The sequence below is a fragment of the Mustela erminea genome, chromosome 7, assembly GCF_009829155.1.
Source record: "Mustela erminea isolate mMusErm1 chromosome 7, mMusErm1.Pri, whole genome shotgun sequence".
In the NCBI taxonomy this organism is placed as follows: domain Eukaryota; kingdom Metazoa; phylum Chordata; class Mammalia; order Carnivora; family Mustelidae; genus Mustela; species Mustela erminea.
In genome coordinates, this window is record NC_045620.1 from 106,092,756 (window position 1) to 106,106,167 (window position 13,412).

General features: G+C 46.3%; 1 protein-coding gene and 1 pseudogene across 2 annotated transcripts in view; one reads left to right on the forward strand and one right to left on the reverse strand.

Annotated features, from left to right (window-relative positions):
* ACOXL (acyl-CoA oxidase like) overlaps positions 1–13,412 on the reverse strand; it is a 358,121-nt gene that overhangs the window by 337,275 nt on the left and 7,434 nt on the right. Inside the window, exon 1 of one of the 2 annotated variants that reach the window (XM_032352780.1) lies at positions 4,272–4,513. The exons of the other annotated variant lie outside the window; for it this stretch is intronic. Within the exon in view, the coding sequence (XP_032208671.1) occupies positions 4,272–4,396 (125 nt within the window). The 5' untranslated portion in view covers positions 4,397–4,513. Of the gene's footprint in view, positions 1–4,271; positions 4,514–13,412 lie in introns of those variants that run through there. 2 annotated transcript variants of the gene reach the window in all.
* LOC116595931 lies at positions 3,699–7,353 on the forward strand (annotated as a pseudogene).

Sequence of the window (13,412 nt, forward strand, 5' to 3'; positions counted from 1 at the left end):
ACTAAGACATGGATGAACTAACCTCAGTGAAATAAACCACATTCAAAAGGACCAGTATTGTATGATTCCACATATATGAGTTTCCACGAACAGTCAAGAGGCAGAAAATAAAATCGGTGGTTGCCAGGGCCTGGCGGGGAGGGCGGGAGGGGGGTTATTTTTTAATGGGTACAGAATTACTACTGTGGGGGGAAGAAATTCTGGAGATGGTGGTGCTGCTTGCACGGAGACATGAATGTGCTTAAAGCCACAGAGCTGTACACTTAATAATCATTAAAGTGGTAAATGTGATTGGATGGGTATTTTACCACACTGAAAAAAGTAGTTAGGGGAGGGGATGATTTAGGAAACTTTGAGGTTTTCCATATTATTTGGCTTTTTACGATAAGAAGATCTTCATGAATACTTGCATGTGTGAGTAAGACTTGGTGGGGGGGACCATCAAGAGTTAGGGGGAGAACTGTGCATTGCTCTAGGGGAGGAAAGGCAAGAGAGTAGAGAAAAAGAAGGGGAGAGGGGAGCCAGCACAGAGAGATCAGGGAGGGGAGCCTTGCGAAAGCGTGGGCGGGGAGGTCGTAGGATACCAGCCTAGTAGGACTCTATAGGTTGTCTCCCTGAGTTTCTGGGCCCTACCTACTCACATGCACCCCCACTCTCCAGCCTGGCGCTCAGGAAAGAGCTCCAGTTTGCCAAGAAACAAACTCAAACACATTTTCAAAGCTTAGCTCATTTCAGATGTATTTTGCTTTTAAACATTTCCTGCAAACCCTAGAGGAACTTGAGTCTTTCCAAATCCTCCTGCTGTCACCACAAACAGCATGTCATCCCATGGCCCTCAGCAACCAGGACAATCCCAGAGCCTGGGGGACTCTCTAATGGAGTGGAACAGGTGAGTCAGCCTGGCAAGCCAGACTTCGGGAGAGAGGGCAAGCCATTCCTTAGGAGGGGAGCCTGGGCTGTGCTCATACCATGTCTGGGAGCAGAGCATGCAAGGTGAACCCTTGAGCTGAAGAGGGTAGTCATCATACACATAGGATATTACACAACCTCTGTTCTTTTGGAAGAAAACGGTTTCGTGGCCTCTTGTGTCCTGGGAGAGCCTGACCCTGTACAAACTTCCCGTTGTACACACGCGGCACTTACTGAACCTCATGGCCACAAACCCCACCCCACCCCAACACTCATTTTAACTTCAAAGGCCTGGGGTGGGGGACTAGCCATGGGAGACCAGAGAGGCAATGTTGCCTGGGTGAATCAGTGAATGGAGAAGGTTTATTTCTGGCCTCCTGTGGAGCATTCTATTCTGGCAGAATGTTGAAACATCAAGAAATCAGGATCACTGTCTTCTTACACATGATAACATCAAACCTGATGGTACAATGTGACCTTTCAAATAGGTATCAGAATCTTGAATCTCTTGGGGAAAACAATATGAAATTTAGTCTATGCTCTTATTACAACTCCGAAACTATGACGTCAATGAACAGGAACTGGAAAGAATGGAAAAGTGTTTGTTAAGATAATGGAGTTTTTAATCTTTTTCTTTTTTAGCAGTGTGTGTGTGTGTATGTGGCTTTTTGGGGGGTAGGGGAGGGAAGTTGGTGTCACACGCAGTCAGCATCTGTCACTGAATACCCATTCATCAGTTCCTCATCTCTGCAGCATAAAGACCTAGCAGCACAGACCTTATCCCCATTCTGTGGATGAGCAAATGTCAGCTCAGTAAGGCAGCAGTACCACTTGATGATGATCGTATGGCAAATGAGCTGCCTGCTCACTTTCTAACCTGCTGGTCTGCCTTTCCCTCGATCCCTAAGCAGGCTGTGCAGTTCACAAGGAAGTCCCTTCTACTTGTCCCAAGTCAGGAGTTAGAAGAGAATAGAATTCTATTCCATATTTTAAACTGCAGTTCCCTAAACTGAAAAAGGCAAAGAGATGAGAGCCCAGGAACTACACTGAGAAGACTGAGGAACACATGAACAGATATGTGTCGAGATGTGTAGGCAGGGCTGTAGCAGAACTGAGTATGATGAAAAGGACCTCTTTGCCCTCTGCAAAACTGCTGAGGCCGCCACACAAAATCCTGGACACAGACGTTTCTAATAGCTTTATTCATAGCTGCCAAAACTTGGAAGCAGCCAAGATGCCCTTCAGTAGGTGAACATATAAATAAACTGTGGCCCATCCAGACAATGAACTGTTATTCAGCACTAAAAAGAAATGAGTTACCAAGCCATCAAAAGGCATGGAGGGAGCTTCAATGCATATTATTAAATGAAAGAATCTAATTTGAAAAGACTATATAATGTATGACTTAGCCATATGACATTCTGGAAAAGGCAAAAACTATGGAATAAAAAGGTCAGTGATTGCCAGGGGTGGATTGTGGGGAGAGATGAATAGGCAAAGCACAAAGGATATTTATGGCAGTGAAAATACGCTGTATAATACACCATAATGATGTATGCATGTTATTATATATTTGTCCAAACCCACAGAATGTATAACATTAAGAATGAGCCCAACAGAAACTACAGACTTGGGATGATGATGATATTCAATCTTGGTTAAAAAAAAAAATGTATCATTCTGGTAGGTGATGTTGATAATGGGGGAGACTACACATATGTGGGGGCAGGAGGAAGATAGAAAATCTCTGTACCTCTCTTTCAATTTTGTTGTAAACCTAAAACTGCTCTAGAAAAAAATAAATTCAAAAATATTATTGAAGCCCACAAATATTGACTGATATTTACCATATTAGAAAGTATGACCACAAAATTTGAATATATATTAAATCATTTGAAAGTAACTAATAAACTCATTAAGTTTTTAATGAAAAAGCTGTATTTTCCAAACCCTCTCCCAAATTTAGTAATAAGAGTTGCATTGTTCTGCATTTTTACAAATTCCTTTAATGGTAGGGATTAATAGAAGATAGCTGGATTCTTATATCTGCTTCTATACCTAATCTATTGAGATATTAGATTTCATGTAGTCTCTGAGAGCCACCACTTTGAGAGCAAATGGGAATGAAAAGCCAGTAACATCTTAGTACTATTACAAAATTGGTTTTAACTTTGAATCTCTTTAAATGGTCTTGGGCACCCCTGGACCATACTTTGAGAACCATGACATAAAGAACTATTTATGAGAGAGAGACAAAGAGATACTGAGAAGACACTCCAGGACACAAAAACGGTCTTACTCATCTCACTTTTCACCTTCCCTAAATCCACCCCCTTCCAGTGCAGGAACCCTGACTTCTCCGGCAAGGACAAGGCATCTCTTTCTCTCTGAGCCCACCTCATTCTTAAGAGATAAGCTAAAGGTGGGCTGGCTGGGCACAGGCTAACTAGTTAGTCCGCCTTCAAAACATACTGGCATTTTTTAAGGGCTTCCTTAAGCTAAACCTCCAGAGCTTGGTTCTAAGAGTGGGCTTTTCAGACTGCTTGAAAAGGGATCAGCTGCCCCGCAGAGCACAGGAGAAAGAACCTGCAGTGGGACACAAGTGCTGAGTTCTGGTCCTGACTGCTGGTCACTGAGTCCTTCTCTCCATGTGTAAACTTGAGAAGCACCAGCCCTTCTGCCCACTTCTCAGGGCAGTCATGGCCTCAAATGACCTCATGGACTTGACCCCCCCATCTAAACCAAAGTACCTCCGCTGCTGTTCAGTTGCCCACTCCGCACACCTGTGCTCTTCGGGGCCCCCTGGGAGCCTGTCTCCCCCAGACGCCCACATACGCCTTGTGCAGGCCCGGTCCGTCCATCCCTGTGCCAGGAAAATGTCCGCGGCCTGCACTGTCCTGCGGGTTCCCGCGCACCTGGTCCCGCGCACCTGTTCCGGACCCCGCGGAAAGATGGCTCTGGGCGCCATCCATATCGACCGCATCGCGGTTTTGCGGCCCCTTCTCCCACCACCCAGGGTGGGACACGAGGGGCGGACATTCAAACCACTGAGGTCTAGAAGCAGAGCCAAGCCTTCCAGCCAAGATTCTCAGCAGAGCACCACGCCTGCCGCTTTGGGCCCACCCCTTCACCCCCACTCTCGCGTAGGAGGGAGTTGGGCAGGCGGCGGCCACCCTCCCTGCGGCCCGTGAAGTCGGCGTTGGCCGTGTGCAGTGCGCACACCTCTGGCGGGGAGAGCCTGTCATCTGCACAGGGTAAGGGGATGCCTCCTGGACCTGGCCCAGAGCGCCCCGGGCGGTGTACCCAGGGGCGCGCGGTGACCGAGGGGATGCGGCCAGACGGCCGGCGGCCGCGCGCAATACCTGTGGCGGAAGAGCGGGCAGCCGCCCAGGACCCTGTGGAGCTCTTTCTTAAGGCTCCAGAACTCGCCGTCCAGGTAGCGGTTCAGGGACGTGTCCCCGATTCCCGAAGGCGAAGCCGGCTCCATCGCGCCTTCCCGGCTTCTGGCTTTGCCACCCAGCCCTGGGGTCCAGCTTCCCAGCTTTCCTCGGCCCCTCCTCCCAGCTGCTCGCACGTGGGGCCCGGGAGCGGGAGCGCACGCCCTCTTATGAGCGCCGCGGGGACTTGCCTCCTCCCTCCCCCTCCCCCATCCTTACCCCACCCAGGCTGCGGTCCCCTGACGTTGCTCTCTAGGCCCTGGGACCGGGACGAGCTGTCCAGGAAGTCGGGGCTGCTACAGTAGTCTCCTCTCGCCCTCCCCAGGAAGCTCAAAGTCTACGGACTTGAGTTTCTACTACTCGTGCCCTCTACTCAGTTGTCCATCTAGTCTGTGGGCACGCAAGAAGCCAAGCATCAGAACTGTAAAGAGGGAGCTGGTCAGGTGCATGCGGTCATGGGAGGTCCTGGTGGCTCAGAGAGGGGACATTTTACTCTGCCGATCTTGCATGCCAGCCTCTTAGCCTGGAACCCCAGATCCAAGCAGGTCTGGTCCAGCTCTGATCCCAACTCAGCTGCAGCTGGGCTCAAATCCCTTTTGTGCCCAAACAGGGCATTACAGCAAACTTTAATATGACTGTGATCTGGGGGTGGCCCCGGCCAGCAGGTGCTGCAGTACAGAGAAGCTGGGAGATGTAGAAGGAGCAAGAGAATAAACACGAAATCTAAACTCTCCCAGGACCCTCCTCGTGTTGTTGTGGGCAGTAGGAAATGAGTTGGAGCCTCCGTGGTGATTGTTCATCCCTTTCTTCTGGGGAACTCTCATGTATTTTATTGATTCTCCTTTTTTTTTTTTTTTTAAAGATTTTATTTATTTATTTGACAGACAGAGATCACAAGTAGGCAGAGAGGTAGGCAGAGAGAAGGGGGAAGCAGGCTCCCTGTTGAGCAGAGAGTCCCATGCGGGGCTCGATCCCAGGACCCTGGGATCATGACCTGAGCCGAAGGCAGAGGCTTTAACCCACTGAGCCACCCAGGCACCCCGGATTCTCCTTTTAAATACAAAGGAAATGTCAGCTCTTCCCTTGCAAAGACCACACTGCCAGGGAGGTGACCGCTGGGGATGTGGTGAAACACTTGGGTTTGATTCTGTCTGCTATCTTTAGGTGAGTGGAGGCCACGTCTATCAGTTTCCTGGGGCTGTGTGGCAAATTACTACAAACTGAGTGGCTGAAGACAACACAAATGTTCTGGAGGTCAGAAGTCAAACATGGATCTTACAGGACTGAAATCAAGGTATTAGCAGAGCTGGACTCAGCGAGGCCCCACGGTGGGGGTGGGGGGAATGGGGACTCTTTCCTTCTCTTTTCTAACTTCTAGAATCTACCTGCATTTGTTGGGTCCTGACCCCTTCCTTCTCCCATCTTCAAAGTGCATCACAACAATCTCTCTTTTTATAGCTCATTCCCTTCTTCTGATCTTGACCTTCTTGCCTGCCTCCTAGAAGAACTCTCCTGATGACTTTGGGGCCACCCAGATAATCTAGGATAATCGCTATCTCAAAAAATCCGGGGGCGCCTGGGTGGCTCAGTGGGTTAAAGCCTTTGCCTTCGGCTCCGGTCATGATCCCAGGGTCCTGGGATCGAGCCCCACATCGGGCTCTCTGCTCTGCGGGAAGTCGGCTTCCTCCTCTCTCTCTCTGCCTGCCTCTCTGCCTACTTGTGATCTCTGTCTGTCAAATAAATAAATAAATAATTTTTAAAAAAAAATCCATAATTCAATCACAACATCCCTTTTTCGCACATGAGATAGCACACAGGTCGTGGGGATTAGGACATGAACATCTTTGGTGGGCCTTTATTCTGTCCACCACACCACCTGTGCAGCCACAGGTAACAACACCCCACCAGATGTGATGAATAAAGGCATTGTTTGCTACTATAATGGGAAGGTAGGACAGTGCCAAGGTCTGGTTCAGTAGCTCTACCCAGGGACTATGTTTTCTTTCCATCCTTCTGTTCTATCCTTTCTCCATGTGTTATCTTTACTTTTAATTTTTTTTTTTTTAAACTTGTCTGCTCTCAGTCATAAGATGGATACTGCAGCTCTAAGCAGCATATGATAGTCAGGATAGGATAGTAGTAAGAAACAACCCCAAAGCTATTCCAGGCATGCCGTGGTCACAAACCACCCCCTCAACCTTAGGGTTTATAAAGATAAGAGTTTATTTCATATTCATGCCACATGAGGTTTCTATTCCATGTTCCCTCACTTCAGATCCCAATAGACAGAAGAGCTCCCATTGTGTGCCTGCACAGGTTCCTAAAGCTGCCAGTTGGAAAGGACACATGTACCTTCCGCTCATGATCTGTTGGCCAATGCAGTTCACTCCTGACTCTGTGGGAGAAGGAAAGTACCCAGAAAGCCAATACCCAAAATAATCTGTGAGTAACACCAGTGACTACTAAACCTGCCCCTTTTGCCCACTAGTGATTACTAAATCTAGCCAAATATTTGTCTCACTCTCTCTTCCACAGGCAAAAATACACTCTCCACTCCTCAAAGGAGGCAACCAAATTTCCATACTGTCACAAAATCAGGCCAAGACTAGTGGAGGTTGTACAGTGGTCTCTCCATCAAGTCGGGCATGGTTCCTCTGGATTCAAAGACTTATAAGCTAAAAACATGTTACTAAGTGTATGCAGCTTGAGTAAGAAAAAAAAATCTTTGTTGTTAGAAGCCACCAGGATTTTTTGGAGTGTTGTTTGTTACCCAAGTATAACCTAGTCTATCCTAGAAGCTACTGGAAGAATGTTGCTGCTGAAATGGAAAAAAAAAAAAAAAAAAAGTGCACTGGCTTAGGAATTGGGGAATTGGGAGGGACTGTGAGGATGTTGTTTACCAAAACCAAACAGAAGGGAGTTCATGTCAGTAAGTGGCAAATGGGCACCCAGGCAGCTCAGTCAGTTAAGCAACTGCTTTTGACTCCAGTCATGATCTCAGGGTCCTGGGATAGAGCCCTGAGTCAGGCTCCTTTCTCAGGAGGGAGTCTGCTTCTCCCTCTGCCCCTCCCCTTGCTTGTGCATGTGCACTCTCTCTTTCAAATAAATAAATAAAATTTTTTTAAAAAGGAAGTGACAAATATTTGATAAAACTGTACCCAACAGATAACATAGCTAATGAAATTGCTCCAGGAGAAGATGCTGGAAAGACAATATCAGCATTGTCTGTTCTGGTTGCTGGCTGCTACTGGCTGTGTTTGACAAACTATAAGAAAGGACTGACAAAAGTCTGACCTACACACCTATTAAGACCTCTGGATGGATTTCTGGGGTTCCCAGCAAATCAGCTGTCACTCTGGGGCATATCAGACCAAGCAACCCCCATCGCAAGCATCACAGGCACATCCTCAAAGCACAAGAGTGGGTCAAATGGCCCATGGGCTTGGAAAGTTACCCCAGAAGTGACAGGCACCACTCCGTTCACATGACATGCCTACATGAGGGACAGACAAGTGTCACCTTTCTAAGGTATCCGGAACGGGGAGAATCAATAGTACTTGTCAACCAGCCCTAAGGAGTCTTTCAAGGAAACTATGAATCTTTGAAGGAATTTTTCAGGGGAAGTTATCAAATCAATGACCCAAGAGAATTGCCCTTAGATCTTCTGGCCTTAACTAGGCCTTATGCCCACCGTGTTAAGTTTTCCAGAGTTTCCTTAAATTATGACAAACTGGGGGGCTTAAAATAGCAGATATGTATTCTTTCACGGTCCTGGAAGCCAGAAGTGCTCAGAAATCAAGCTGTCAGCAATGTGCCCTGTTCCTTCTGAAGACTCCGAGAAGAATCCCTCCTTGCCTCTTGTTAGCTTCTGGTGGCTCCTGACAGTCCTTGGTGTGCCTTGGCTTATAGCTATTCCAATTCCTTCCTCCATGTTCACATGACCCTCTTCCCTGTCTCTCTCTCTCTCTCTCTCTCTCTCTCTCTCTCTCTCTCTGTGTTTTCCAATCTCCCTCTCCCTGTGACGTACCAGTTTTTGGGGTTAGAACCCACCCTAATCCAATATGACCTCATCTTAACTTGATTATACCTGCAAAGAACCTATCTCCAAATAAGGTCACATTCTGAGGTTCCAGGTAGACATGCACTTTGGAGGAACACTATTCAACCCAGCATACTATTCCAAAATCAGTCACTAAAAACATGAGAAAGGAATGGAAGAAAAGACCACTATTGGCTTAAATAACTGGTTTTCACATTAGCTGCACATTTAGATTAACCTTGGGTTTTTTGAAAACGCTCAGTAGCGGACACACACACTAAATAAATAAATCCAATCTCTAGAGATAGAGCCCAGGTATCAGTACTTTTTAACCCCTTTCCCAAAGGTGACTCTAAGGCACAGCCATTGGCTTAGGCTGGTGGTTCACAACCTTGCTGCACAATAGGCTGTTACAAGATTAGGATAATTAGGAAAATTTAAACAAGGTGAATTCAATAATATTACTGTATCATTGTTAATTTCTTGATTTTGCTAATTGTACTGCAGATATATAAGTGAACATTCTTGTTTTTAAGAATGCAAATCGAAGTATTTAGGGGTATTGGGGCAATTTTCCTCCAAGTAAGTCAGGAGAAAAACTGTGTGTGTATATATGTATAGAAACACTTATATGTGTATATGGAGGTAGCACATGTATGTGTGTATATATGTACATACACATACACACACACACACACAGGGAGAGAGGAGGAAGAAGATACAAAATGTGCCCCCTAAAGTTATAATGCTAAGTGAAAGAAGTCAGAGAAAGACAAATACCGTATGATTTCACTCATATGTGGAATTTAATAAACAAAACAGAGAAAAAAAGGAAGAAAGAGAGAGAGATAAACCAAGAAACAGACTCTTAACTGCAGAGCAAACTGATGGCACCAGAGAGGAGGTGGGTAGGGGGATGGGGCAAATAGGTGACTGGGATTAAAGAATCCGGGCGCCTGGGTGGCTCAGTGGGTTAAGCCGCTGCCTTCGGCTCAGGTCATGATCTCAGGGTCCTGGGATCGAGGCCCGCATCGGGCTCTCTGCTCAGCAGGGAGCCTGCTTCCCTCTCTCTCTCTCTGCCTGCCTCTCTGCCTACTTGTGATTTTTCTCTGTCAAATAAATAAATAAAATCTTTAAAAAAAATAAAAAAAAAATAAAAAAAAAAAGAATCCGTCATCATGAGAGAACTCTCTTCAGCGGAATGGGAATGCGCTGGTTCACACAATCTAAGGAAGACTTCAGCATCCCAGCTGGGGAAGGGTTAGCGCGAGGCTGGTAACGGAAACAACTGGGACCAGCTCTCTCCTGCTCCTCCCCCACCCTCCTGATCTTTCCTCCTCCGGCAGCCCACTCCTCAGGGCAGCTCTAAGTCCTTTGTCAGGCAGAAAAAGTCTGGGGCAAGAGCCAAGGTCCCCACAGCTGGACCTCAGAGGGAAACGAAGGAACCCAGTAATCACAGGCCTCTGAGAGAGAAATACTGATCCATCGTCATGGACTGGGGATGGCATCTGGGTTTGTGCCCGGTGGGGAGATAGCCCTAGACCATCCATACAGGAGGCTGCAGCTGGCTTTACTCTGCATTGCTCCTAGACCCTTGGCCCTTTTTTGAGAGGTGGGCCCTCAGCTAGAACATTTAAAGAACATTCCCACAGGTGGTGGGTTTGGATCTTGACACAGCCACATTGCCTTTAGCTCTTTCTCTAGACAAGTGACTATAGTGTTAACTGACTTGCCCAAGGGCACACCTCTTTCCATGGCAGAGGACCCAGGGCTCATATGACTCTAAGTCACAGCTTACATTCCACTACCCAGGGAGGACTGACCCATGGGCCTCAGTGAACTTTATGGACACTCCTTTATGGAGGCCTGGGGCAAGAACATTACAATCCAGGGCTCAGGGTTCTCAGGAGACACAGACTATTCTCGGGGGACTTCAGTTTGTCTTGTAGAAATCACCGAACCATAAAATGTCAGTGCCAGGAGCTCCCTGGAGCTGGTCCAGACAGTCCTTTCTTTTTAGATGAGGACACTGCAGGGCATGGCCTCTAATGGAGTAGTCTGACCACTGTGCTAAGGTTTGAGGAGGGCAATGGGGCATTTGGGAGGCTGCTTTAGTGTCCCACATGCTGCCCAGTACTCCCCACCCTGAGTTCTTCAGAAGAACTTCAGAAGTAATGGTTCAGATTTACCTGACCCTTGCCTCACCTGCTGATGCAGAACCTTGACTCCTAATAGCCCCTCTTTCCTATCTTGACAAGGTTTCCAGGAGCCCTGAGGAGTCTCTGCCATGGGACCATGAGCAGCTCTGCTGCCTCACCCACTCACACCACTGACCCTTGGTGGTGTGCAGAGAAGGGAGTCAGGAGACACAGCTACCCTTTGTGTTTTTACTTTGTGAACTGGGCCTTCAGGCATAGCTTGCAATGGGGAAACTGGCAGCTTTTACTTACTGCCCCTCTGACCTCAGGAGCGAGATGTGTGTCCAGGGAAAGAAAAGGGACAAATTCTAGAAACAGCCACCACGCTGTCCTCAGAAGTGCCCTCCACTCCAAACACCCAAAGCTTCGTTATAGGGTCACCTCTGATGAACCCGCCTCCTTTTTCCCCAGGATAAAGTCTGGGAAGAGACTCAGTGGGTTTACAGCAGCCCTCACCACCCCAGTGGTACAGGCTGGGAATGCCCACAGTCTGACATGATTCCATGATTCCTGGCTTGATTCCATAGATCCTCATCTTTGGAAGCAATCAAGCTGTGATCTGTGATGGGTGCCCTTCCCTGGCTCCTCAGAGCAAGACCAGCCAGTTTGGAGGCCAGCTCGATTTTCCATATCCCTCCTCCAAGAGACAAATCCCTGGTTCAAGGCAGAGCTTCCCTATGTGAATTCCATGGATCCTCACACAGAGAATTTTCTCTGTGTGTTGCCATGCAGAGACAGCCAGATGTACCACTGTGTAAAAAGCAAGTGCGGGGGGCATCTAGGTGGCTCAGTCAGTCAAGCCTACGACTCTTGCTTTCAACTCTGATTGGGATTCTCTCTCTATATATTGTACCTTTACTTATATTTTCAAAAGGAAATAAGGATAAACAAAAAGCTAATTAACTGTTACCTGTAGAAGGAGGGAGGGAATGGGGATGGAAAGTAAACTCTCTGAATATGCCTTGTTTTACCATTTTGACTTTGGAACTTGGCAAATGTTACATAACTTTAAAACATTAAATCTAACAGGAAGGGACACCTGGGTGGCTCAGTTGGTTAAGTGGCTGCCTTTGCCTCAGGTCATGATACCAGAGTCCTGGGATTGAGCCCTGCGTTAGGCTCTCTGCTCAGCTAGAAGCCTGCTTCTCCCCCTCCCTCTGGCCCTCCCCACCTTCTCTCTCTCTCTCTCTCTCTCACTCTCACTCTTAAATAAATAAATAAATAAAATCTTTAAAAATAAATAAATAAATCTAACGGGAGGGTTGGGGGGAGGGGAGTAGTCCCTAAAAATCAACAGCAAACTGAAACAAATTTACTCAAATTCCATTTCAAGTTAGTGGCATAACTGCAAGAGAAAAATTATTTTAATTGACCTTAAATTCATTACTTTGACTATATACCCACTAGGAATATAGCCCAATAAAGGCAAAAGAACCACAGCTGACCCTTGAACAACACAGGGGTTAGGGGCACCAACCCCCTCCCCATGCACTAGAAAATCTATGTACGACTTTTAGACTCTCCCAAGACTGAACAGCTAATAACTTCCTGTTGACAGGAAGTGTTACTGATAACTTTATAAAGAGTCAATTAACACATATTTTGATGTTATATGTATTATATACTCTATTCTTATAATAAAGCATAAAATGTTTTTAAGAAAATCATAAGGAAAATATATTTAGAGTACTGTATACATATTTATTTTATTAAATTATATTATTCTTATTCTTACTTACTGATACTGATTATTGTTTGTTATCATATATGAAATCTAAGCTCTGAAACTCTGGTTAACGTCTTTGGGTTAAAGACAAGTAAGAAAAAAGTTAGGTGTCCTGGCTCACTGTCATAAGAATGACAGGATACTATAGGGAACTGGGAGGCATCTCCCCAAGAAATGTTAGAAAGAACTTCTTGCAGGATTTGGGCTTGTGTTAGGTGATCAGGAGAGGGGTCAAGGGAGCAGACAGTTGCCCAGGATTGGGTGCTGCTAGGAAACAGGTGTGATTCCATAGGTGGCTTTGTTTGACATGAACATCCTCTAAAGTCGTTTCTAGAACAACTTGGCTATTAGTGCCAGGCCAACTCCTGGCTATCATGAGCTGCTTTTTTCTTTCTCCCATTGAAGAAACTAAGTTCACATGGGAAAGATGATGTGACTAGCTGATCAGCATTCTACCAAAAGCTGAATAACTTTCCTCAGGTGACCTGACCTTGTTTACCTACCTTGAAAAACTGGTGTCCGGAAAACAAAGAGCATTTACAAGTTAATACTTGGGGTAAGAGAAATGTGGCCAAACAGGAGAGTTTTTTGGAGTCTGTATTTTTTTTTCTATCCTTGACATAATAACTTACCCCAGCCTGGGTGGCTTAAGCAACAGGAATGTTATTTACATCACAGTTCTGGATGTGTCATCTAATTGGTTCCTTCTGAAAGCCATGAAGGACCTGTCCCAGGTCTCTCTCCTTGTATTATAGGTGGCCATGTTCCCACTGCCTCCTCACACAGTTTCCTCTGTACATTTCTGTGTCCAACTCTCTTCTTCTAAAGACACCAGTCACATTTGCCTGGGCCCACTCCAATTGCCTCATTTTAACTCAACTACTTCCTTAAAGACCTTATCTCTAGAATGGTCACACTCTAAAGTACTTGGGGTTAGGACTTCAACATTTGAACTGGCAAAGGGTAGGGCACAATTCAGCCCAGAACAACCTATTTGACTTCCGTGGAGATGGAGGCTTCTTTCTCACGAGGAGCTAACCTACCAGAAAAGTTAACACAAAGAGAATAGGTCATTATGTTTTCTGAAACCAATTTTTTTTTTT